At 38.6% G+C, this 23,996-nt stretch overlaps 1 protein-coding gene, 1 long non-coding RNA gene and 2 pseudogenes across 2 annotated transcripts; 1 reads left to right on the top strand and 3 right to left on the bottom strand.

The window, feature by feature from the left end:
• Positions 1 to 8: 8 nt before the first annotated feature.
• Positions 9 to 4,247, bottom strand: LOC127754526 (probable LRR receptor-like serine/threonine-protein kinase At3g47570). Its single transcript, XM_052280093.1, has 3 exons — positions 3,997 to 4,247; positions 860 to 3,573; positions 9 to 741 (listed from the first exon to the last, which is right to left on the bottom strand). The coding sequence occupies exons 2-3, from the start codon at positions 3,534 to 3,536 to the stop codon at positions 377 to 379; spliced, it is 3,042 nt and encodes a 1,013-aa protein (XP_052136053.1). The 5' UTR covers positions 3,537 to 3,573; positions 3,997 to 4,247; the 3' UTR covers positions 9 to 376.
• Positions 4,248 to 6,413: 2,166 nt separating this feature from the next.
• Positions 6,414 to 11,475, bottom strand: LOC127754525 (probable LRR receptor-like serine/threonine-protein kinase At3g47570; annotated as a pseudogene).
• Positions 11,476 to 14,715: 3,240 nt separating this feature from the next.
• Positions 14,716 to 15,969, top strand: LOC127754532 (uncharacterized). The gene is made up of 3 exons (XR_008012873.1): positions 14,716 to 15,074; positions 15,385 to 15,461; positions 15,826 to 15,969. It is a non-coding gene; the product is annotated as an uncharacterized LOC127754532 (long non-coding RNA).
• On the bottom strand, positions 15,657 to 18,841 carry LOC127754527 (putative receptor-like protein kinase At3g47110; annotated as a pseudogene).
• Between the last annotated feature and the right edge of the window lie 5,155 nt (positions 18,842 to 23,996).

Here is a 23,996-nt window from a genome sequence, read left to right as displayed (position 1 = left end):
ATGCGAGTTATTTCATTAGCATAATTTGATAAGCAACAATATTAGTTTCCGTTTTCTTGACATAGCAGATGGAACACTGTATTAACAAGAACTGATATCATTACAGAAACATTTGGAACACAGTAAATTATGTACCGGATGCATCAGTGGCATGTGATGCCGGTACTCCATGCATCAACTACATTTATGATGGTACAAAAATCATGCCATTTCTTTGATGTTTCTAGACTTCTATTTGTTACGCAGACAAATTATAGTTCGTTCACAAATTATCCAGGGAAAAAGTACTGATCTCAGATAATTTTCCCCTCGTATCCATCAGTGATCTGTTTCTTCAATCTCAGATGGAATCATCAGTGATCTGTTTCTTCAATCTTCAGTCTCCTCTCAGATATTCATCCCTGATTCCATGCAGCTTGGAGGCCACCTCCTGCATGCTCATGCGCTCGCTTGGGACCAACCTGGTGCAATTAAGTCCAATATTTAGCACAGAAAGCAGGCAATTGACTTCATTCTTCTCAACATCCGTTGGGGTTTCGTGCCAAATGTGCAACTCCTGCAGCAGCTGAGGATCAACAATCTGCAACATCTCAGGCAAGTTGATCTCTGTATACTTTACAATGCTCAGTCCATCCTTAAACATGTCATCCGTCGGCTTCTTTCGAATGAATATCTCGAGGAGAACAATTCCGAAGCTGTAAACATCCGAGGCAGTTGAAACTTGACCATCCTCAGCACATTCTGTAGATCAGAAAAGGAAGAGTTTAGTTCCCACTAATTCACATGCTCACATTAATATGAAAAAATTGCAATGTGTCAGTCAAATAGCAAGAAATGTCAATGCCATAATTCACAATACCTGGAGCAACATATCCTATAGTTCCCTTTATTGCAATAGAAGAGGTCGAATTTGAGTTGACAAAAGATGATGTGGCCGAATCAGATTTGAACCTTGCTAGTCCAAAGTCTCCAACATGAGCCGTCATGTCATCATTTAGAAGGATGTTGCTAGGTTTTATATCACTGTGAACAATGGTTCCTTGGTGGTTATGATGCAAGTATGCCAATGCATCTGACACATCCACTGCAATGCTTAACCTTTGAGCAAGTGAAACATTGCGCAGATTTGAAGATCCATCACCATCTCGAGTTGAGTATAGTAAATTATGCAAGTCCCCTTGTGGCATAAATTCATAGACTAGGGCTTTGAAATCATTTCCAGCTGAATCAATACTGGAGCATGCAGTAAGGATAGTGACTAGATTGCGATGTCGTACATTTTTCAGGGCATTACATTCTGCGATGAAGCTCTTTCCTGCTCCCCTAGTTTCAAGATTGAAGACTTTCACTGCAACCACATTTCTCCCTTCAAATAATTTCCCTTGATATACAGAGCCATATCTTCCTCTGCCAATTAGATTGGATGTGGAGAACCCCTCAGTTGCTCTGACAAGATCATGATAAGAAACTTTGGGAAATCTCCTACCAAATGAGGGTGAAGAGATAGACTGTCTCTTATGTTTTCTCTTACAGAACCACATAATAGAGATCGCAGCAACAAGTGACACCATGATGGTCATTGGGAGTACTACTTTCAGCAAAATAGATTGTTTATGCTTAACTGAATCCAAAGGCTTGTTAGAACAGGTGAGTAGGTGTAGCTCCAGTGACCCCCCACAAAGTCCTTCATTTCCATCAACCCGCATAGCAGTTGCATTCTTGAAGATGCCTTTGGTTGGGACCTCACCCTTAAGATTATTGAATGATAAATCTAGTTGCTCAAGAAGTTGTAGGTTTCCAAGAGAAGCCGGTATCGATCCAGTCAGGTTGTTGTTAGATAATTTGAGAACTTTTAGAGTCTTTATGTTGCCCAGAGTTGTAGGGATGCTTCCACTGAAAACATTATGGTCCAATTCGATGTCTTCCAAACTTTCACAATTACCCAAAGTGCTAGGAATATACCCGGTTATATTATTTGACGAAAGCTGCAGATATGTGAGTTGTTTTGCGTTGCCAATGTCATCATGAAGGGGTGCATCTAAATTATTGAAAGATAAACTAATCTTCCTTATGGTTGGAATTCTGAATATCTCCTCTGGTATGCTGCCATGTAGACTATTGTTGGACATACTCAATACACTAAGAACGTTGAGTTTTCCCAAACTAGAGGGTATATATCCATATAACTGGTTGGATTCTAGAAAGAGTTCTTCCAACATAGATATGTTTGCTAGGGATGATGGAATAACTCCTGTGAAAAAGTTGTTTGCCAACTCTATTCCCTGTAAATTTTGTAGAGATCCAAGCCATTCAGGAACAATGCCGGTAAATTTGTTATCTTCCAATCCTAACATCGTTAGGCCAGGAAGGTTTGCTATGCCAAAAGGAAAATCTCCTGATAATTTATTTGTTCCCAAGAGCAGATGTTGAAGTTGAACAGAAAGGTTGCCTAATGAACTTGGCACATGGCCTTCCAGAAGATTGTCCTTCATCGAGAAAATGTTCAGCTCACTGCAGTTGGCTAAGCTTGTCATAAACTCCCAATCTTGCTTGCTACGAGCTTGGAGTCGGTTGTGCTCAAGATTTAACCATGATAGTTCGGTAAGTTTGCCAATGGAGGTAGGTATGATTCCAGTGAAATAATTCAGTGCTATATCCAACATATATAGTTTGGAAGCATTTGCAAGTGAATTTGGGATATGTCCTTGAAAGAGGTTCGCGGCTAAACCAAGATCTTGGAGATTTGGTAGATATGTGAAGAGATTTGATGGTAACTCACCACTAAGATTATTATAAGCGATGCTAAGACCGGTGAGAGTAGAAATGTTTAAGATGGCTTGTGGAAACTTACCTTCTAATTTGTTCGCACCGGCATACAGGACCTTCAGATTCGGCAACTTGGCAAACTCATTTGGGATGTTTCCCTCAATTTGGTTGGAAACAAAGATAAGTTCTTTCAGAGATGTGATATTGGCAAGATAAGAAGGAATGGTTCCGGTGAGGTTATTGTTGTAAAGCTGCAATTGTTGAAGATGAGGAGGGAGAATATTAGGTATCTGTCCAACTAGATCATTACTATCCAGCCATATCGCCTTCAGGTTGGAACAATTTGTCAGATCAGGTATCATTCCTTGCAATGTGTTGTTACTCAAGTAGAGGAATTGGAGGCGATGCAGGTAACCAAAGGATGAAGGAATCTCTCCAGTTAACGAGTTAGTTGGCAGGAGCAGAAACTTCAGAAATGTGAGGTTTCCAAGTGAAGGAGAAATCTTCCCTACTAAACCTCGATTTGTAAGATTCAGAGAAGTGACACGGCGAGGCGTCTTCACCCTGCACAAGACTCCTTCCCAATTGCAAAGGAGAGTGCTGTCATTCCATGACATGAGGGCTTTCTGTGGATCCATGCTGATTCCTTTCTTGAATTCAAGAAGTGACCGTCGATCTATCTCACTTTCATTTAAGGAGTTGCAGATAACAGCTTCTGAACTCCAGGCTATGAGCACGAGGAGAAGCAGACCAATTGGCATGACCTTCATATCTGGCTAGCTGAAGCTATCTTTGGTGATCTTAGACCTTGGTTACATGCATAAACAAGAGCAGATGAAATTTAGATATATTGAATTTATTTTAGCAAGTGTTCATTTGTGTTATGTGGAGATTATTCTTTTTACATTGTTCTTCCATATGCTTTAATTTCTTAAACCAAGATTCAAAAACAATGGAGGTGATGGGCACCAAAACCATTTGAAAACTAACTAAAACCTTTCAAAAAAAGCATCATGTTTCTTTGACTTGGAAGTTTGGCACATAGGCGTAGCCTCAAGCATGCAACCATTATCTAATGTTAAATATTCAGAAATCCAGAAAACAAACACATATCCAGATGGTCTTTTTTTTTTTTAGAAAAAAAAATCTTGGAGAATGAGATGACAAAGAAAACTATCTGGGCATGTGTGTTTTTGTTTACTGCCTGGGATTTGGGAGTGTGGAATTCACCTTGTTACTGGCAATGACTTGAGTGCAGGGTTTGCTTCCTGTTCTTGACCTCTGCCAGCTGCTTGCTAGCTCTGCTCTCATGGAGTCATGGTCAGTTTCCTCCGGTTCACAGGTTCTCCTCTCTCTCCTACCTTGGTGGGGAGGCCCTTATCTGTACATTTTCCATCTCTCTCTGCTCAGGGTGCTCTTGGATGTAATTGCTTGGAACTTGGAAGTGTTCCTTGTTTGCTCTGGTTAATCTGCTCTGTGGTTGTGGTCGTGGTTGGATGCTGCTGTTACTCCCTCGGTCCAAAATAAAACTCAAATCCTAGGAAAAAACCTAGACACATACTCCCTCCGTCCCAAAATATAAGTATTTTTAGACCTCATCATAGTCTTCGAGATGCTACTTTGACCAACAATATCTATAAAAATAAAATTTTTTAAATAAAAAGAGTTGTATATTATAATAGTTTAATTAATGATAAATCTAGTAACATCAATTTTACATGATTGATCTTTTTTATTTTATTGTTATTAATAGTAAAAGTTAAAAATAGTTGACTTGACACTATGCTAAAAATATTTATATTTTGGGACGGAGGGAGTATCTATCTAGATTCATTCCTAGGATTTGAGTCTTTTTTAACAGAGAAAGTAGATAATTCCTAGGATTTGAGTCTTTTTTAACAGAGGGAGTAGATATGAAAGGGCGACAGATATTTACCTTTCTCCCTCTTTTCCATCTCAATATCTAGTGCTAGCTCTCACTAATTGATGCAAAAAAAAATATCATCAGCATTTCTTAGAGAACATTTCAAAATCACTTGTCAACTCTCTAATATTTAGTTTATGGGCAAATTCCTTGTGTGTCCATAAGTTTTCACTCAACCATTTCTATGCCCCTAAATTTTATCCCATCCCTTGGATGTCCCTGAGTTTTATTATTTGATCCCTTCTATACTCATTTCGTTAGTTGACAACTAGTTAACCATTAGATTTTTCTTAAATGACTATGTTGCCCCTCTATTAGTCTCATAAGTATATATATCAACCACTTTTAAACACAAATATAAATGTGAAAAAATAATTTATAATAACACCAAGTAGGACAGAATTATTTGAAAGCAAATTTGAATTCAGAATTTAAATCTTCATACAAAACTATTCTTTTTATCAAACCCATACAAGAGTTTTACCAAGAAATTGAAAACCATGATTATTTTTTATTTAGATTTAAATTTTGGTGAAAATATTCTATGATTTTCATCAAATCTGATTTGAAATTTATTTTAAAAAATAAATTCCGATTTCCAATTTTTTTGTCAAATAATTCTATCCCCATCATTTTTTGTACAAAATTACAGTGCACTTATATGTCATATCAACTGAATTTACATTTGTAATTTTAGTTAAATAGGACTGCAATTTTAATTAGAGAGAAGAACGTATGAGAAAGAAAGAGTGATTCCGAGCGGAGTTAGCGAGAGAAGAAAGAAACAGACGCAAATCGAAAAGGGAGTACCTATACATCTTTCGAAAGATTTTTATGATCATATCACACAGATTTTTAATCTTTAGATTAAAATCCGATAGATATAATAAAAAGCAAAAAGCAATTAAGAAACACCATAATGGACACTAAATTACCATATCCTCAAGAAAAAGACCAAATCCAATACAAAATTTAAAATTTACATGCGAAGATTCAAAAATTACAGTGTAACTTACAAAAGTTACAGTGTAAGTTTCATAAATTACACTGTAACTTACAAGAAAATGCACTGTAAATTTGAGTGAGAAAATCGAGTGAGAGATAAGAAAAAATCTTTCGTGTGAGATATAGCAAAATCGAATCGAAAATTGGTATTGTGAAAAAAAACCGGGCCCAAGCATCGAACCACGGCCTTATCCACACTGACCATGCATGCAGCCTCCACCATCGTGCACAAATCTTGGCGCACACATCGTGCGGCCAAAAAAACCATGAAATTGGTCGGAGAGAATCACGCGGCAGATTTTTAGTGAAATCGATTAGTTATTATTAGAAACATATAAAGAATTGAGTGGAAACTCATGAACACATGAGTATCATTTTTCTTAATTTATTTATTTGTGCATTTAAATAATTATTATACACTTAATTTCATCCATCATTCATCGACACTTTAGAACATACTGTACCTGATGAATGCCTGCGGATACGACCTTATTCATCATGCCAACGGCCAACCGTGTAGATGTATACTTCTTTAATGCTAACTATTCTATCACGTGTGACGTGGCTGCCTCATCGCCAAATTCTGAGCAAGAGTAAGGACTGACATATCACTGTTGAATACGAAGACATACCACAGAAATAGTCAGGCTTGTAACATCATGCATTAAATATGAAAAACTATGAAAAACTCAGTCGCACCAACTCATTTCATATGTCTGCCCTACTGGCACGAGCTCATAGTCTCTAAAAAAACAAACCTAATACGACACGTTTTATTACTATAAATTTAGATAAATGATCTGTTCTATCCAAATTCGTTATATTCCTATTCATTACTCCCACCGTCCTAAGATATAAGAGATTTTAGAGGGATGTGATGTGACACATCCTAAACTGCTACGAATCTGGATAGACTCCCTATCTAAATATAAAAGATTTTAGAGGGGTGTGGTACATCGGTCGGCATCTTCGCCGTCCCGGCGAAAAAAGAATTGCTGTCAACACAACACTCACTGTCATGGAGAACTGTTGTCATTACATAAACTTCGACACATTGTAAATTATGTACTAGATGCATTAGTGCCATTTGAGAAGATGGCGCCGGATCTATGCATAATTTGAGATTTTCTACTCCATGCATCATAAACAACACTTTTCATGGCACAGAATCGTGCCATGTGTTCGTTGGTTCTAGTTGTGACTCACACAGACAAATGATCGTTCGTTCGCAAGTTATTCAGGAAAAAACTGAAACTATTATCTGCTTCTTCAGTATCCTCTCAGATATTCATCCCTAATTCCATGCAGCTTGGAGGCCACCTCCTGCATGCTCATGCGCTCGCCCGGGACCAACTTGGTGCAATGAAGTCCAATATTTAGCACAGAAGGCAGGCAACACACTTCATTTTTCTCAACATTAATTGAGGTTTCTTGGCAGATGTCTAGTTCTCGGAGCAGCTGTGGGTCAACAATCTGCAACATCTTATCAGGGAAATTGATCTCTGTATACTTTGAGATGCTCAGTCCATCCTTGAACATGTCATCTGTCGGCTTCCTTCGAATGAATATCTCGAGGAGAACAATTCCAAAGCTGTAGATGTCCGAGGCGGTTGAAACTCGACCACCCCCAGCACATTCTGTAAATCACAAATAGGAAGGGTTTACTCCCCATTATTTCACATGTTCACATGAATATACAAAAATTTGGAATGTGCCAGTCAACTTCAAAGAGAATTCAATGTGAAATGAGCAATACCTGGAGCAACATATCCTATGGTTCCCTTTATTGCAAAGGAAGAAGTCAAACTTGAGTCACCAAAAGATGATGCTGCTGAATCAGATTTGAATGCTGCTAGTCCAAAGTCTCCAACATGAGCTGTCATATTATCATCGAGAAGAATGTTGCTAGGTTTTAGATCACTGTGAACAATGCTTCCTTGATGGTTATGGTGTAGGTATGCCAATGCATCTGATACGTCCACCGCGATGTTTAATCTTTGAGCAAGGGAAACATAGGACAAATTTGAAGATCCATTGCATCTCGAGTTGAGTATAGTAAGTTATGTAAGTCCCCTCGTGGCATAAATTCATACACTAGGGCTTTAAAATCATTTCCAGATGAATCAATACTGGAGCATGCAGTAAGGATAGTGATTAGATTACGATGTCGCACATTTTTCAGGGCATTACATTCTGCGATAAAACTCTTGCCTGCACCCCTTGTTTCAAGATTGAAGACTTTCACGGCAACCAAATTCCTCTCTGGAAATAGTTTCCCCTGATATACAGAACCATATCTTCCTCTGCCAATTAAATTGGATGCAGAGAATCCCTCTGTTGCTCTCACAAGATCACTGTAAGAAACTTTGGGAAATTTCCTGCCAAATGAAGGTGAAGAAATAGACTGTCTGTTTTGTTTTCTATTCCAGAACCACATAATAGAGATGGCGATGACAAGTGAAGTCATGATAGCTATTGGGAGAGCTACTTTCAGAAAAATAAATTGCTTATGCTTAACTGAATTCAAAGGAGTGCTAGAACAAGTGAGTAGGTGTAGCTCCAGGGAACCCCCACAAAGTCCTGGATTTCCACCAACCCTTATAGCAGTTGTGTTCTTGAATATACCTTTTGTTGGGACCTCTCCCTTAAGATTGTTGAATGATAGGTCTAGTTGTTCAACAAGTTGTAGATTACCAAGTGATGCCGGTATTGATCCAGACAGGTTGTTGTAAGACAAGTTGAGAACTTTTAGAGTCTTTATGTTTTCTAGAGATGCAGGGATGCTTCCACTGAAAACGTTGTGGTCCAACTCTATGTCTTCCAAACTTTCAGAGTCACCCAAAGTGCTAGGAATATAATCCAGATATATTATTTGATGAAAGCTGAAGATATGTGAGTTGTTTTGCCTTGCAAATGTCATTATGGAGGGGTGCATCTAGATTGTTGAAAGATAAGCTAATTTGCACTATGGTTGGAATTCTGAAGATCTCCTTTGGTATGCTACCATGAAGATTATTGTTCGAGACAATCAATACTTGAAGGATTGGGAGGGTTCCAAAGCTTGGTGGTAATTGGCCAACTAACTGGTTTGAGTCTAAATATAGTTCTCCCAATTGAGACAGATTTGAGAAACATGATGGGATGGCTCCAGTAAAGAAATTGCTACCCAAAGATACCTTTTGCAAAGTTTTGATGATTCCAAGCCATTCTGGAAGCACACCTGTAAATAGATTAGCATCCAACGCCACAATAATCAGGTTCTGAAGGTTTGCTATACCTGAAGGAAAATCACCTGAAAGTTTACTTTCTGCCAAGTGTAGCTCCTGGAGTTGATCAGAAAGGTTACCCAACGAACTAGGCACATGCCCTTGTAGACAGTTCCCAGTCATGGAGAAAACTTGTAGCTCAGTGCAGTTGCCCAAGCTTTGCAGAAACTCCCAATCTTGTTCTCTATGTGCTTGGAGCTGATTCCATTCAAGATTCAACATCTGGAGCTTGTTAAGTTCCCCAATTGTTCTAGGCACCAATCCGGTGAAATTGTTATTTGATAACTCAAGGAAATATAAATTGGAAGCGTTTGTCAGTGAACTGGGAATACGCCCATGAAAGAAGTTGACAGGCAATTCAAATATCTCAAGATTGGGCAGAGCGCTACCGAGATTGGATGGAACCTCTCCACTTAGATGATTAAGGCCAAGGCTAAGGTTAATGAGAGTAGAAAGATTCAAGAGGACTTGTGGAAAGCTACCTGACAGTTGATTAGAACCCACATAAAGAGTCTGAAGGTTGGGTAACTTCGCAAACTCATTCGGAATGTTCCCTTCTATGTGATTATACACGCAACTATGCACATTCAGTGAGGTGATGTTGGCAAGAGAAGCAGGGATTGTACCTGTCAGATTATTGATTGAAAGTTGCAGCTGTTGAAGCTTGGGAGGCCAATCTGCAGGAAACTGCCCAGTTAGGTTGTTTCTGTGCACCCACAGAACCTTGAGCTCTGAGCAGTTTGCAAAGCTTGGTATGCTTCCTTGCAGTGTGTTGCCACTCAAGTAAAGATACTGGAGGCGACGCAAATGTCCAAGGGAAGGAAGGATTTCTCCAGAGAGTGCATTTTTGGGCAGTGCAAGATACTTCAGGAATGTTAGGTTCCCAAGTGAAGGAGAGATGTGCCCTACTAGAGCTCGGTTTGTAAGATTAAGGGAGGTGACACGACCTGGATTCTTCAGACTGCATGAGACACCTTCCCAGCTGCAGTAGTTGGTGCTATCATTCCAGGAGATCAAGGATTGCTGCGGATCAAGACTGATTGCCTTCTTGAATTCAAGAAGTGACAGCTGATCTGTTCCATTTCCAAAAGTTGAGCAGATGACTGCATGTGAGCTGCAAGCCATCAGAACCAAGATCAACTGTCCAACTGCAGTAATCTTCATGGCAATCAAGTTCTGGCGAATATTGATCAATCCTGCTCGTATGCATGGACAATAGAACGGGGAAAGTTCAGATATTCAGGAAACATTGCCAAATACTCAGACATTCAGACTATCTGAAAAAAAATGAAACAAGCAAAACAAACATTCAGTGGCTGGTAATTGATGTACCTGAATGATATAGCTTGTGATACGTTCCTTTTTGTGAAGACAAATGCTTTCTGCTATGTTCCATCGGCAAGATTTAAAAGAAGTGGCAGTGTTGACTAATGCAACCATGCAAGTAAAAAAGAAAAGGCTGGATACGAAAGGAGGTACTTTCATATCGATGGTATTAAGCATGAGTGAGTCACTGAGTCTCGAACCCGGGCCGGCTAGCCCACCAACTTTTAGTGCAAGTGAGACATGGACGGGCTCATCTTGTACCTACTATGGAATACCAATGCTTGAAACCGGCAAGGTATGCATTATCTAAAACCAAAGAAAATATGTTTGCAACCTAATCCAGTCCGCGTGCTGAGCTTAGTTTTTACATCCAGTCCGCGTGCTGAGCTTAGTTTTACTTGGACATCATAGTCACCATCCAAGAGTCAAATTCAGAGGATCTCATTCCGAATTTTTTTCACATGATAACCTGGAAGGCATGCTTGCATTATCTAATAATAAACTGATTAAACAAAAGCTTGCAAGTTGCAACCCTGATTCAACCCGCGTGCTTAACCTAAGTTTGTTCGGACTCCATTGTCGCCATCTAGGAGTCAAATTTCAGAATATCATTTCGAATCCTCTACACATGAAGACATATTCTCCAACATATAAAATGCACTAGTTTAGTCATTAGCAGTGAAATGTTGACTTGGGAGGAAGAACTAGAAGAGAGGCACCTGTTCACCACGATTTCCGGACATTTTTACTCGGGTGGAATAAAATAGGCTTCGCTTCTTAAGCTTCTCCGAAACGCGGCCATGCTCCTCCTAGGTTAGAACAAATCACCAAATTAGCAAAATTCCCCAACTCCAAATCAACCTTCGTCCTCTCTTTCGCTCTCTCTCGCTCTCAATAAAAAAAAAAGGATAAGAAACTCCCTGTGGTGTGCTGCGCGAACCGCGAGCTGGAGCAGGGCGGCGGACGGCCGGAGTCCGGACGGCGCACGGCGCGCGGCGCGGGAAGAGGCCCTCATCCAGGTGGGTCGCGTGGAGCCTGAGGAATGTAGGAGAGGCTGTGTGAGGAGCAGATGAAGCAATGTCGACCAGGAGTGGCCGCGTGGAGCCAAGTACTCGACTCTTGAGGCGGCGGCGGCGGCGGCGGGGGTTTGCCGGAGGGCGGACGGGCGCCGCCGGTTGCCGGAGAGGAGGTTGGGAGGGAGAGCAGCGCGATTTGACATAAGCCCCCCCCCCCCCCCCATCTTCTATTATATAATTAAAGGAATAGAAAAAGGAGACTTCACGTTCGCTCTCATGGCTTAGAAATTCTCATATTAATCGGAGAAAAAGAAAAGACAGAGTCCATATATAAATACAATTTAGAAATAGCTTAAATTCAAAATTAAAAAATAAGAAATATTAGAAGAACAGACTGGAGTCCATATAGAAATACCATTAGAAAATAACTTGAATTCGGAATTAAAAAATAAGGAATATTAGAAGAGGAGACTAGAGTCCCTATAGAAATACAATTAGGAAATAACTGAAATTCAGAATTAAAAATAAGAAATATTAGAAGTAGAGTATAGAGTCCATATAGAAATACAATTAGGAAATAACTGAAATTCAGAATTAAAAATAAGAAATATTAGAAGTAGAGTATAGAGTCCATATAGAAATACAATTAGGAAATAACTGAAATTCAGAATTAGAAATAAGGAATATTAGAAGTAGAGTATAGAGTCCATATAGAAATACAATTAGGAAATAACTGAAATTCGGAATTAAAAATAAGGAATATTACAAGTAGAGTATAGAGTCCACATATAGAAATACAATTAGAAAATAACTGAAATTCGGAAGTAAAAATAAGGAATATTAGAAGTAGAGTATAGAGTCCATATAGAAATACAATTAGGAAATAATATAAATTTGGAATTAAAAATAAGAAATATTAGAAGTAGAGTATAGAGTCCATATAGGAATTTAAAACTAACTAAAATTTAGAATAAACATAATAAAATTAAAAGTAGAGTTTAGAGTCCGTATAAAAATACAATTTACAAATAACTAAAATTCGAAATTAAGAAAAATATGGGAAGAAGAGTTTAAGGTCAATATAGGAATGCAAATATAGGAATACAATTTAGAAGTAACTGAAATTCGAAATTAAAAATTAAAGAATATTGAAATATGAGTTTAGGGTCCACATAGAAATACAATTTGAAATAATAAAAATTTAGAAATAAAAATAAATAATATTGGAAGAAGAGATAGAGTCTATATAAAAATATAATTTATAGAAAATTCGGAATTAAAAAAAGAAATATTAAAAGACGAGTCTAGAGTTTATATAGGAATATATATATATATATATATATATATAATTTACAAATAACTAAAATTTGATATTAAAAATAATTAATAACTAATACGTATATAAAATATAATATGAAAATTCAGAAATATAAAATAAATAATATTGGAAGAAGAGCATATAGTCTACATAGAAATACAATTTACAGAAAATTCGGAATTAAAAAATATATTAAAAGACGAGTATAGAGTCCATATAGGAATATAATTTACAAATAACTAGAATTTGATATTAAAAATAATTAATAACTAACACGTATATAAAATATAATATGAATATTACACATTAGTAGTCTTGTAAAGTTATTGCAAAATTTAAAATTATGTTGTCATTTTAATATATTTGAATAATATAATGAGAAAACATATATGCTATTATATGAGAGAAAATATAATGATGCTAGCCGCGCAATCTGCGCGGGCCAGCCTAGAAATTCTCACATTAATCAGAGAAAAAGAAAAAGCAGAGTCCATATAGAAATACAATTTAGAAATAGTTGAAATTCGGAATTAAAAAAAATAAGGAATATCAGAAGAGGAGACTAGAGTCCATATAGAAATACAATTTAGAAATAGTTGAAATTCGGAATTAAAAAAAAGGAATATTAGAATAGGAGACTAGAGTCCATATAGAAATACAATTAGGAAATAACTGAAATTCGGAATTAAAAATAAGGAATATTAGACGTAGAGTATAAAGTCTATATAGAAATACAATTAGGAAATAACTGAAATTCAGAATTAAAAATAAGGAGTGTTAGAAGTAGAGTATAGAGTCCATATAGAAATACAATTAGGAAATAACTTAAATTCGGAATTAAAAATAAGGAATATTAGAAGTAGAGTATAGAGTCCATATAGAAATACAATTAGGAAATAACTTAAATTCGGAATTAAAATAAGGAATATTAGAAGTAGAGTATAGAGTCCATATATATAAAAATACAATTAGGAAATAATAGAAGGAATATTAGAAGTAGAGTATAGAGTCCATATAGGAATTTAAAACTAACTAAAATTTGGAATAAACATAATAAAACTAAAAGTAGAGTTTAGAGTCCGTATAAAAATATAATTTACAAATAACTAAAATTCGAAATTAAGAAAAACATGGGAAGAAGAGTTTAAAGTCAACATAGGAATACAATTTAGAAGTATCTGAAATTCGAAATTAAAAATTAAAGAATATTGAAAGATGAGTTTAGAGTCCACATTTAAATACAATTAGAAATAACAAAAATTCAGAAATAAAAATAAATAATATTAGAATAAGAGCATAGAGTTATATAGAAATACAATTTACAGAAAATTCGGAATTAAAAAAAGAAATATTAAAAGACGAGTCTAGAGTCCATATAGGAATATATATAATTTACAAATAACTAAAATTTGATATTAAAAATAATTAACAACTAACACGTATATAAAATGTAATATGAATATTACACATTAGTAGTTTTGTAAAGTTATTGTAAAATTTAAAATTATGTTGTCGTTTTAATATATTTGAATAATATAATGAAAAATCATATATGTTATTATATGAAAGAAAATATAATGATGCTAGCCGCGCAGATTTGCGCGGGCCACCATACTAGTTTAGTAGAAAATAGATCTTTGATCACCTCGTATGGAAATTTGGGTGTGACAACATATACACTTTGTCGATAAAATTTTCTATACGTGTAAATATGGTATAATTATAGTGTAATTATGTTATAATTTACATGTAGTTTTAAAATTACTTTTAAGAATCTCACAATAATATTTATTATTTCAATGAGCGAAGGTCGTGTGATTGAATTCCCTCACCTATACGCATGCTGTGATTTTTGGTTGCACGAATAGTGAAACAAATATAACGGTTTTAAATTACATGAAAGTTCATACAAGTAAAATATAATTAGACTAGCATTATGTGACAAATTTTTAGAAAAAAAAATTATGGATAAATATATATAGCAAAACTGAATTTGAGATGATATGTAACCGTTAGATGGGAGAAATGCAGTTGGCCCAAAATTCCACTTGGCCCATTCTGGGATGATAGATTTCCCGGCCCAATAACCCTCACCCCAGGTGAGATCGCTCCACTGGGCCCACCTCGTCTCTCGTCATTCGCCTCGCCGCCGGCCGTCGCCTCCGAGCGCCGCCGGTTGCCTCCTCCCACCCTCCCACCTCACTCCTCCTCCGGTTATCCCTCCTCCTCTTCCGCCCTCGCGCATCGCTCGTCCTCCGGTTGCTCCCCGGGAGGGCCTGCTCCTACCCCTGGCGGTCTCTGGCCTGAGTGCGTGCGTCCCAGCTGCCGCTGCCGGAGGAGGCGTTGACGGCGGCGACGGCGATGTGCGCCCGGTGGCGTTTTGCGAGGACGCCGTCTCCCCGTGCACGTACTTCTTCGCCTTCTCCGATGGCCACGCCACGGAAAGCCTCCACGTAAGTCTTCCACAGCTACTCACCATTTGCTAAAAGGAAAACCTGGATCCCCTGCTAATCCCATTCAGTTCCTATCCACCATGATCGACCAAACAAAATAAAATAAGATAAATAAAAATTCTGAAGATGCTGTCATTGACTCGGTCTCACTTTTCTCAAGATTTTCTTTCTGTTCTGTCACATTCTGAGAGAGATTCAGTGGAAGTGAAAATGTTGATGAAATGCGATTGTGTACTTTAGAGCTTGGCATTTTCAGTCTAATTAATGAGTGATGCTTAATCTGGTTGATCTGCTTAATTTTACATTGCAGCAGTCAAGAAATGTTGACATGGGAAGCAGTAATACTGGAACGTCACTTTTGGAGCTGATATTGTTGAGGGGAAACAGGTTAGCAATCATTTTCTTGGAAGTCGGAAGTAGTATTCATGTCAATTAAATTGCGTCAAGTATTGAGCAATGCTATATGATGAACATCAAGTCTTCTGAGGATTGTTCAGAGCTTGAGACAACATAACAACTGAAACTGAAAAGGCATTGCTCCAGTGAGTTTCAGACAAAGCAGAGCAACTGAAACTGACTGCTTCAGTATCCTCTGAGATATGAATCCCTGATTGTGTGTAGCTTGTCGGCCGCCTCCTGCATGCTGATGCGCTTGCTTGGGGCTGAATCGGTGCAGCAGAGTCCAATGTTCAGCACAGAAAGAACACATTGTGCTCCATTTTCATCGTTAATGACTGAATCTTCTTTGCAGAGGCTCAACTCTTGTACTAGCCGAGGATCAACAATCTGCAGCATCTTATCAGGGATGTTCATCTCTGTGAACTTTGCAATGCTCAATCCATCCTTGAGCATGTCGTCTGTGGGCCTCCTCATGAATATCTCGAGGAGAACAACTCCGAAGCTGTATACATCTGCAGCAGTTGAAATTTGTCCACCTCCGGCACATTCTACAGATTGCATGTAGGAAGAGTTTATTTCAAATGCTCCGATAAATAGACAAATGATGAAACCATTCTATTAATCACTTAATAAGAAAACACAGTGTGAAGTGGACCACATGTACCTGGAGCAACATATCCTACGGTTCCATTTATCGCAAATGAAGAGGTCAAATGTGAGTTACCAAACGATTGTCTGGAATCATTTTTGAACCTTGCAAGCCCAAAGTCTCCGACATGAGCTGTCATATTATCATCCAAAAGAATATTGGTGGGCTTGATATCACAATGGATAATTGTCCCTTGATGGTTGTGGTGTAGGTAAGCCAATGCATCAGAAACATTGACCACAATGCTTAACCTTTGAGCTAGTGAAATATAGCACAGATCTGAAGATGTTTCGTCGTGTGGAGTTGAGTACAACAATTTATGCAAGTCTCCTCATGGCATGAATTCATATACCAGTGCTTTGAAGTCATTTCCACTTGAATCAATGCTTGAGCACGCCGTCAAGACAGGAACCAGATTGCGATGCCGCACATTTCTCAAAGCATTACACTCTGCAATGAAGCTCTTTTGTGCTCCCTTTGTCTCTAGACTGAAGACTTTGATAGCAACTACATTTATGTCTTGAAATAACTGTCCTTGGTATACAGAACCATATCTTCCTTCGCCAATCAAATTGGATGTTGAGAACCCATTAGTTGCTCTGGCAAGATCTTTATAAGAAACTTTGGGAAATTCTCTACCAAATGAGGGCAAAGATATCGAGTTTGTCCTTTGTTTTCCCTTCCAAATCAAATACAGGACCAATATCACTATGGCAAGTGTCACCATGCTAGCTAATGGGATCACTACTTTCAGTAGTACCGGTAGCTTGCCTTTAGTTGTATTTGAAGGTGTGATAGGACATTCAGGTAAGTGTAACTCCAGTGCACCTCCACAAAGAGCCAAATTTCCATCAATTTGCATGGAAGTTGAATTCTTGAAGATTCCTTTAGTTGGGACCTGACCTGTAAGATGGTTGAATGACAAATCTATCTGTTCAAGGAGTTGAAGGTCACCAAGTGACACTGGTATTGATCCACTTAACTTATTGTGTGACAGGTTGAGAAATTTTAGGCTAATTAATTTGCCGAACGAGGTGGGAATACCTCCACTAAAATTATTTTGGTCAAGCTCAACATGTTGCAAATTTTCACAGTTACTCAAAGTATTAGGTATATCTCCTGACAGATTATTGGATGAAAGCTGCAAATATATGAGCTGCTTGGCATTCCCTATTTCTGTAGGAAGTTCTCCACTGAGATTGTTTAATGCAAACCCAACTTCCGCTATTGTTGGAATCCTGAAGATCTCCTTTGGCACACCACCATGAAGATTGTTATCAGTAATGGTGATTGTTGTTAGGAACTGAAGGTTTCCGAAGCTTGAAGGTATGTTTCCAATGAACTGATTTGTGTCTAGAAGAATCTCTGTCAAGTGTGACAGATTGGAAAGGGAGGAGGGAAGATACCCTGTAAAACTGTTGGTAGACAAGCTTAGTTTCTGCAATGTCTTCAGACCTCCAAGCCATTGTGGTACAGAACCTGAAAATCGGTTGTAATCTAGTCCAAGAATTATCAGGTTGGGAAGATTTGCAATGCCTGAAGGAAAACTCCCTGACAATTGATTCTGTCCCAAGAAAAGATACTGTAGCTGAACTGAAAAATTGCCTAATGAACCTGGTACCTCTCCTTCCATTTGATTCCTCGCTATAGAGATTCCTTGTAGCTGAGTACAATTGGCTACGCTATCCATGAACTCCCAGTCTTGCTTGCTACGAGCATGGAGCTGGTTCATCTCAAGATTTAACCTTGTAAGATTGGCAAGCTTGCCAATGGAGGCAGGTACAACCCCAGTAAAGTTATTTTCAGATATATCAATCTTGACCAGATTGGAAGCATTCGCCAACGAAGAAGGGATGTCTCCATGAAAGAAGTTGATGCCAATGGCAAGCTGCCTAAGATTGGGCAGCAAGCTACCGATGCCCGATGGCAGCTCACCACTGAAGCTGTTCGTGCTGAGGCTAAGCGCAACCAGCGCCGACATGTTCAGGATCGCCTCTGGAAACCCACCTAACAGCCGGTTGCTGCTGGCGTAGAGGATCTCCACCCCACTTAGCGTCGCTAGCTCACCGGGGATGCTGCCGGTGATGCCGTTGAACGCGAAGCTGAGCTTCCTCAGCGCCGTGATGTTGCTGAGCGAGGGAGGGATTGTCCCGACAAGTCTGTTCGACGAGAGCTGTAATTCCTGAAGGCCAAGAGGCAGGCCGCCAGGGAATCCTCCGGCGAGATCATTGTGATCCAGCCATAGCACCGTGAGCTCAGAGCAGTTGGCGAAGCTCGGTATGATCCCCTGCAGCGTGTTGTTGCTCAGGTAGAGTGATCGGAGACGACGCAGGTGGCCGAGAGATTCAGGAATCTGTCCGGTGAACCCATTCGTCGCTAGTGACAGATTCCTCAGGAATGTCAGGTTGCCAAGTGAAGGAGAGATGTGGCCAACCAGGCCTTGATTCCTAAGATCAATGGCGGTGACGCGAGGTGGGTTCTTGGAGCTGCATGAGATGCCTTCCCAGCTGCAGAAGTGGGTGCTGTCATTCCAGGAGATGAGAGATTGATGTGGATTGAGAGTGATCGAGTTCTTGAATTCAAGCAGTGACAGTCGATCCGTTTCGTTTCCGAGAGTTGAACAGATGACTGAATGGGAGATGGAGGCCAAGAACACCCAGAGGAAATGTGCAGTTGCAGTGGTAACCTTCATGATGACCTAGTTTTGTAGAATTTTGATGGACCTTGTACATAGAAACAGAGGAAAAAAAAATCCAGATATTCAGAAAACGTTGTAAAATGTTCAGACATGCAATGAGTGGCAACTAAGGTACCTGGATTGTTTAGCTTAATCAGGCTGGAACTCCTCTGCAAACTTGCCTTCTGTTCTGTTCTGTTTACAGCCCTGCACAGAAGAGCAGATAGTAGGATTACAGCTCAAAGCCTCAAGGTCAGTCACACACAATTTGAGCTAGTATTCTTCAACTACTCGATGCATACATGAGTTGCCTAATTATAGGCATCTGAATCGACTGCACAAGTGTACATGCCTCCAGATTACTGAAACTTGTATTTGGGTCTATCTCTATCTACAGCACACAGACACTGCTGGTGTTCTCCTGTTTCATCCCTGCCGACATGAGAAACCAGTGGCAGTTTGAATTTCTCTATCTAGTCCATGATCGATCACATTCATTTTGAATTTCCATACGCAAGAAAAAATAAATTTCAATTCTATCCGATGCCACACACAAACTGTTATACTGACAGTTTCAGATTATGAAAACCCAGCTGCATGAATGCAGTATTAATTTCAGTTTATAACTGAAGCATATATATATAGAGAGAGAGAGCCAGGCGATTGCCTGACTGAAAGATGAACAAGAAGCTAGAGAATATAGGCTTACGGCTGATCGGTGGGCATGCAGCGGCGACAGGTTCCCCGGCCGGCCGGCCGGCGGCGAGAAACACCGACGGAGAAGAAGACGGCGAGTTGGAGATTACCGGATTAGCTTAGCATCAAAATGAACCTGCTACTACTACGGCTAATAACCTTAATATAAAACGACAAAGTCACAAAAACTAATTACAAGAACAAGGGCTTTGGTGCGTCCGGCGGCAACTGGCAATGGTGTTTTCTTCTACCGGTTGTGTACGTAGCCGCTTCATGTGAAAAACTGTCGATGGTGGTTGTTTCATGGTGTTTTCTCCTCTTTGACAGGATAATCCCAGCTAGGGTATGGAGTTTCAATTTTTTTTAAAAAAATATAATGGAAAGAATTTCATTAAATAAAATTACACCCGGTCTCTGCATCAATCAGGATGTGCACACAGCCTAACCAGGGTGTGCACACAGCCTTAAAAAGAATAAGGAAAAGACTAAGGCAAACATGAACATATCATGTTGCCTTCTAGCAACTCACCCACACATAACCAAGACAAACACATAGAGTATTATTCGCCTACTCCCTCCGTCAAAAAAAAAAAAGACAAACCTTGGGTTTCCGTGTCTAATGTTTAACTGTCCGTCTTATTTGAAAAAATATGAAAAAAATTAAAAAGACAAGTCACGCATAAAGTATTAATCATGTTTTATCATCTAACAACAATGAAATTACTAATTACAAAAAAATTTCATATAAGACGGACAGTCAAACATTAGACACGAAAATCTAGTGTTTGTCTTTTTTTGGGACGGAGGAAGTAGTCCACAACAATGCCTTTTAAGGACCCAACCCATATTTGCCATTCTCACCCAAAAATAGGGGTAGATTTTCATCTAGAACCTTGATATGACACCTTCAATAAGGAGGTGACACACAGCTCAATCCAAATGTCTAGATCAGAGCTTTCACCCTAGAGTCATTGATGCTTGTACTTCATGTCTCCGTGTGGCTAAAGCGAGCATATAGGAGCAACAAATGCCCCCCCCCCCATCTTTTAAATGACGGGTGCCCACCCAAAAAAGATACGCTCACGAGTAGTCATAGCCGCTGAATCGATTTTAGTTGTCACCGACCAATCTTTCCAATTAAGACAGCGGTCACAATCAGGGTTTTCAATTTTGATTTCGGCCATTTCGGTTCTTCCAAAATTCCCAAAATTTCGGTATTTTTGGAAATTTTGAACCAAAATTTTCTGAAATTTTGACATAATTTAACTGAATTTGACTAAATTTTGATCAAATTCGTAAAAAATTGAGAAAAAAACTGAAGATTTTGGCTGAGATAATCACTTGTTGGGGGTCCAAAATTTCAAACCAAAACTGCAATCACTGGTCACTACCCACCTAGCATCTCCGTATGATCGCCAACCATCAAGGACAATGTGTCGGCCTCCATTACCTCCTTCGGACGAATGGAAGAAACATACGGGTAAGGCTAATGGGCAGGCAGCGATCACCCGTCCAGCCATCCCCCTATACGCATATACGCTCCTCCCTCCTCTCCCTCTTCCTCCTCCTACTACAGTACAGCACAATTTTTTTTTTAAAAAACAAAAAGTTAGAAAAAAATTTATGTATAGAAATACTATATATAAAAAAATTGAATTCAAATTCAAATTTGAAACAAGTATGTAAACTTTTGATTTATAAACTTTGGGTCTATAAACTTTAGATGCATAGAAATACTATATATAGAAAATATTTGAATTCAAATTTAAATTTGAATCGGATATAATTCAAATTCAAATTTGAAATAGGTATGTAAACTTTTGACTTATAAATTTTGGGTCTATAAACTTTAGATGCATAGAAATACTATATATAAAAAATATTTGAATTCAAATTTAAATTTGAATCGGATATATAAACTTTTGACTTATAAACTTTTGGTCTCTAAACTTTAGATGTGTAAACTTGAGGTGTACAAACTTTAGGTGCATAAATTTACTAAAATAGGAAAGTAATGTGGTGCCAAAAAAGGAAACCAGGTGGAGCGAGGGGGAGGGGTGAGTCCTGATCGCTAGGGGCGATCGATCGCCCCTTAGCAATCTCGGAAGCATACCATGTTATCAAAATAAAAAAAAATTACAGTAATTAAGAAGATATGAAGTGGCCTCTTAGTATCTCGATGGCCACGATGTATAAATTTCACACTACAAGATGTGATACCTCAGCTCATGGTGCGTACTTAGCAATAGTAATTAAATTAAATTAATTACTCTGTCAAATGCTAGCGTTTTACTCCGTATGTAGTAGAAGAAAAAAAAACTATTAACAATAGCGAGTTGTGTAGCCAGCCTTTTACAATAAAAAAGATAAACTAATTATACTTTTTTTTATTTTCTGCTGACGTTTCCATTGGTCAATACATACAGCACCGTGTCCATGGCTCCATGCATGCCACCATATCAGTCAGGCGAGTTGTGCTCATTGGAACTTCTATATGTTGCTAAATTGATCTATAAACTTAATCAAATTTAAAAAAAATTAATTTGAGAAAAATGTTAAAATGACTTATATTACGTAATAAAAGGAGTACTCCAAAATCTCATAGTTTGGTTGCGTATGCACCCGAGATAATATAGGACTATTATCACTATATTAGGGCCTGTTTAGTTGAGGAAAGGGAAATTTTTTTTTGTCATATCGGACGTTTGACCAGATATCGGAAGGGGTTTTCGGACACAAATAAGAAAACTAATTTCATAACTCGCCTGGAAACCGCGAGACGAATCTTTTGAGCCTAATTAATCCGTCATTAGCACACGTGGGTTACTGTAGCACTTATGGCTAATCATGGACTAATTAGGCTTAAAAGATTTGTCTCACGGTTTTCTCCCTAACTGTGTAATTAGTTTTTGTTTTTATCTATATTTAATGCTCCATGCATGTGTCCAAAGATCCGATGTGATGTTTTTAGGAAAAAAATTTTGTGAACTAAACAGGGCCTTAGTCATGGAATGTTGACATGTCTCAAGTCGAGTTCGTGACCGAACAAATTTAACGTTGTTAACTTGTCATTAGTTAGCATCTTATGTGAAGATCAAACCGGCCGGCAATTAAAGATTTCATAGTAATTATGTAAAAACGTCGTAATCCATGAAAACGACCTTAATTAATCATCATAAAGTAACCAACGATATGTACATTTTTCCAGGGTGAGTGTGTTTGGTACCAAGCATTACCTGCAGCCGAATGATGACTCAAATCAGTCATGCTTAATTTCGTTCTCTGCAAGCCATCCAAGAGTCAATGTCAAAGGCATAGCTCGATCTACTCCAAATCTCGTTCCGTGACGTGTACGTACCGTTCGATAATTATGAAATGTTGACATCTTTTGAAAAGATAATGTTGAACCCTGCGTTGATTAATGTTCTTCTCCCCATCCATCTCGTTGAACAAATAGCTTGCAAACACGCATTCCTTCCGGCTAATAAAGTATCTGTAAACTATCGGCACGTGAGGCAGCTTCCTCTTAATTTAGTCTTTTATCTCTTTCGCAATTTGCATAAATAATAGCAGATTTTTTTTTTAAAAAACAGTCATGCTAATAAAATTATATTACGAGAGGATTAGTGTATCGTGGCACCTTTTTATTTTAATGATGTAAAATCGAGAATAGCGACACGGGCAGAGATGCCACCCGCCAAACCACGCATGCTCTCCCCTCCTCCGCCTCGCCGCCACTACTACAAAACTAGTTTTTGTTGGCAAATGGACCGCCTACAACAAAAGGCTAGTGAAAATCAATGATTTTCGCACGAGGAACCGAGCCCGCCAGAAAAAAAAAAAGACTTTGGCAGGCGGTCTCTTAAGAGGACCGAATGAAGCGATCGGTAGAGGTGTTGGCGACAATGATGGTTGGAGGGGGACATTGGATGTAGGGCCTAAGTGTCTTTGGATCAGATGTGTAAGTGTCGGGATCTGTTCGTGCAACAGCAAACAACATTGGCTCTTCTCTACGTCCCTTGGACAATGTCATCCAGCGAGGCACTAGGGACCAGGAGCTATCAGGTCTGTTGAATGGATCCGATCGTCAGTAGGGGTAGGGCGGTGGACAAAAACGATTGAAGGTGAATGGAACACTAACAAAGGATTACATGAATTTGGGCCGCTCTCAAGATCGCTTAAGTGTGGTTTTTTTGAGTGGTGAAGCTAGTTGGAAGTAATTTTCATGCCTAGTCTTCTCACTCCATGTCTTTGTTTTTTATTTTGCTGTTCTTCAGTTTTCAGTTATAAGGCTTGCAGTCTGAGTGGTCCTATAACTTTTGGCTGTGTATATCTACTTATGAATATAGAGGCCGTATTTCTATCTATTATCTAAAGTAATGAGCTATGACCAGTTAACACTTACTGAAAAAAGAGTGATTTTATGAACTTTGAGATGTGTCACACAATTTCAAGTGCTCATTTTTAGTGCATACCCCTTTTTGTACCAAAATATAAGCAC

Source organism: Oryza glaberrima, chromosome 11 (genome assembly GCF_000147395.1).
Source record: "Oryza glaberrima chromosome 11, OglaRS2, whole genome shotgun sequence".
Classification (NCBI taxonomy): domain Eukaryota; kingdom Viridiplantae; phylum Streptophyta; class Magnoliopsida; order Poales; family Poaceae; genus Oryza; species Oryza glaberrima.
This window is presented reverse-complemented; position numbering and strand designations above follow the sequence as displayed.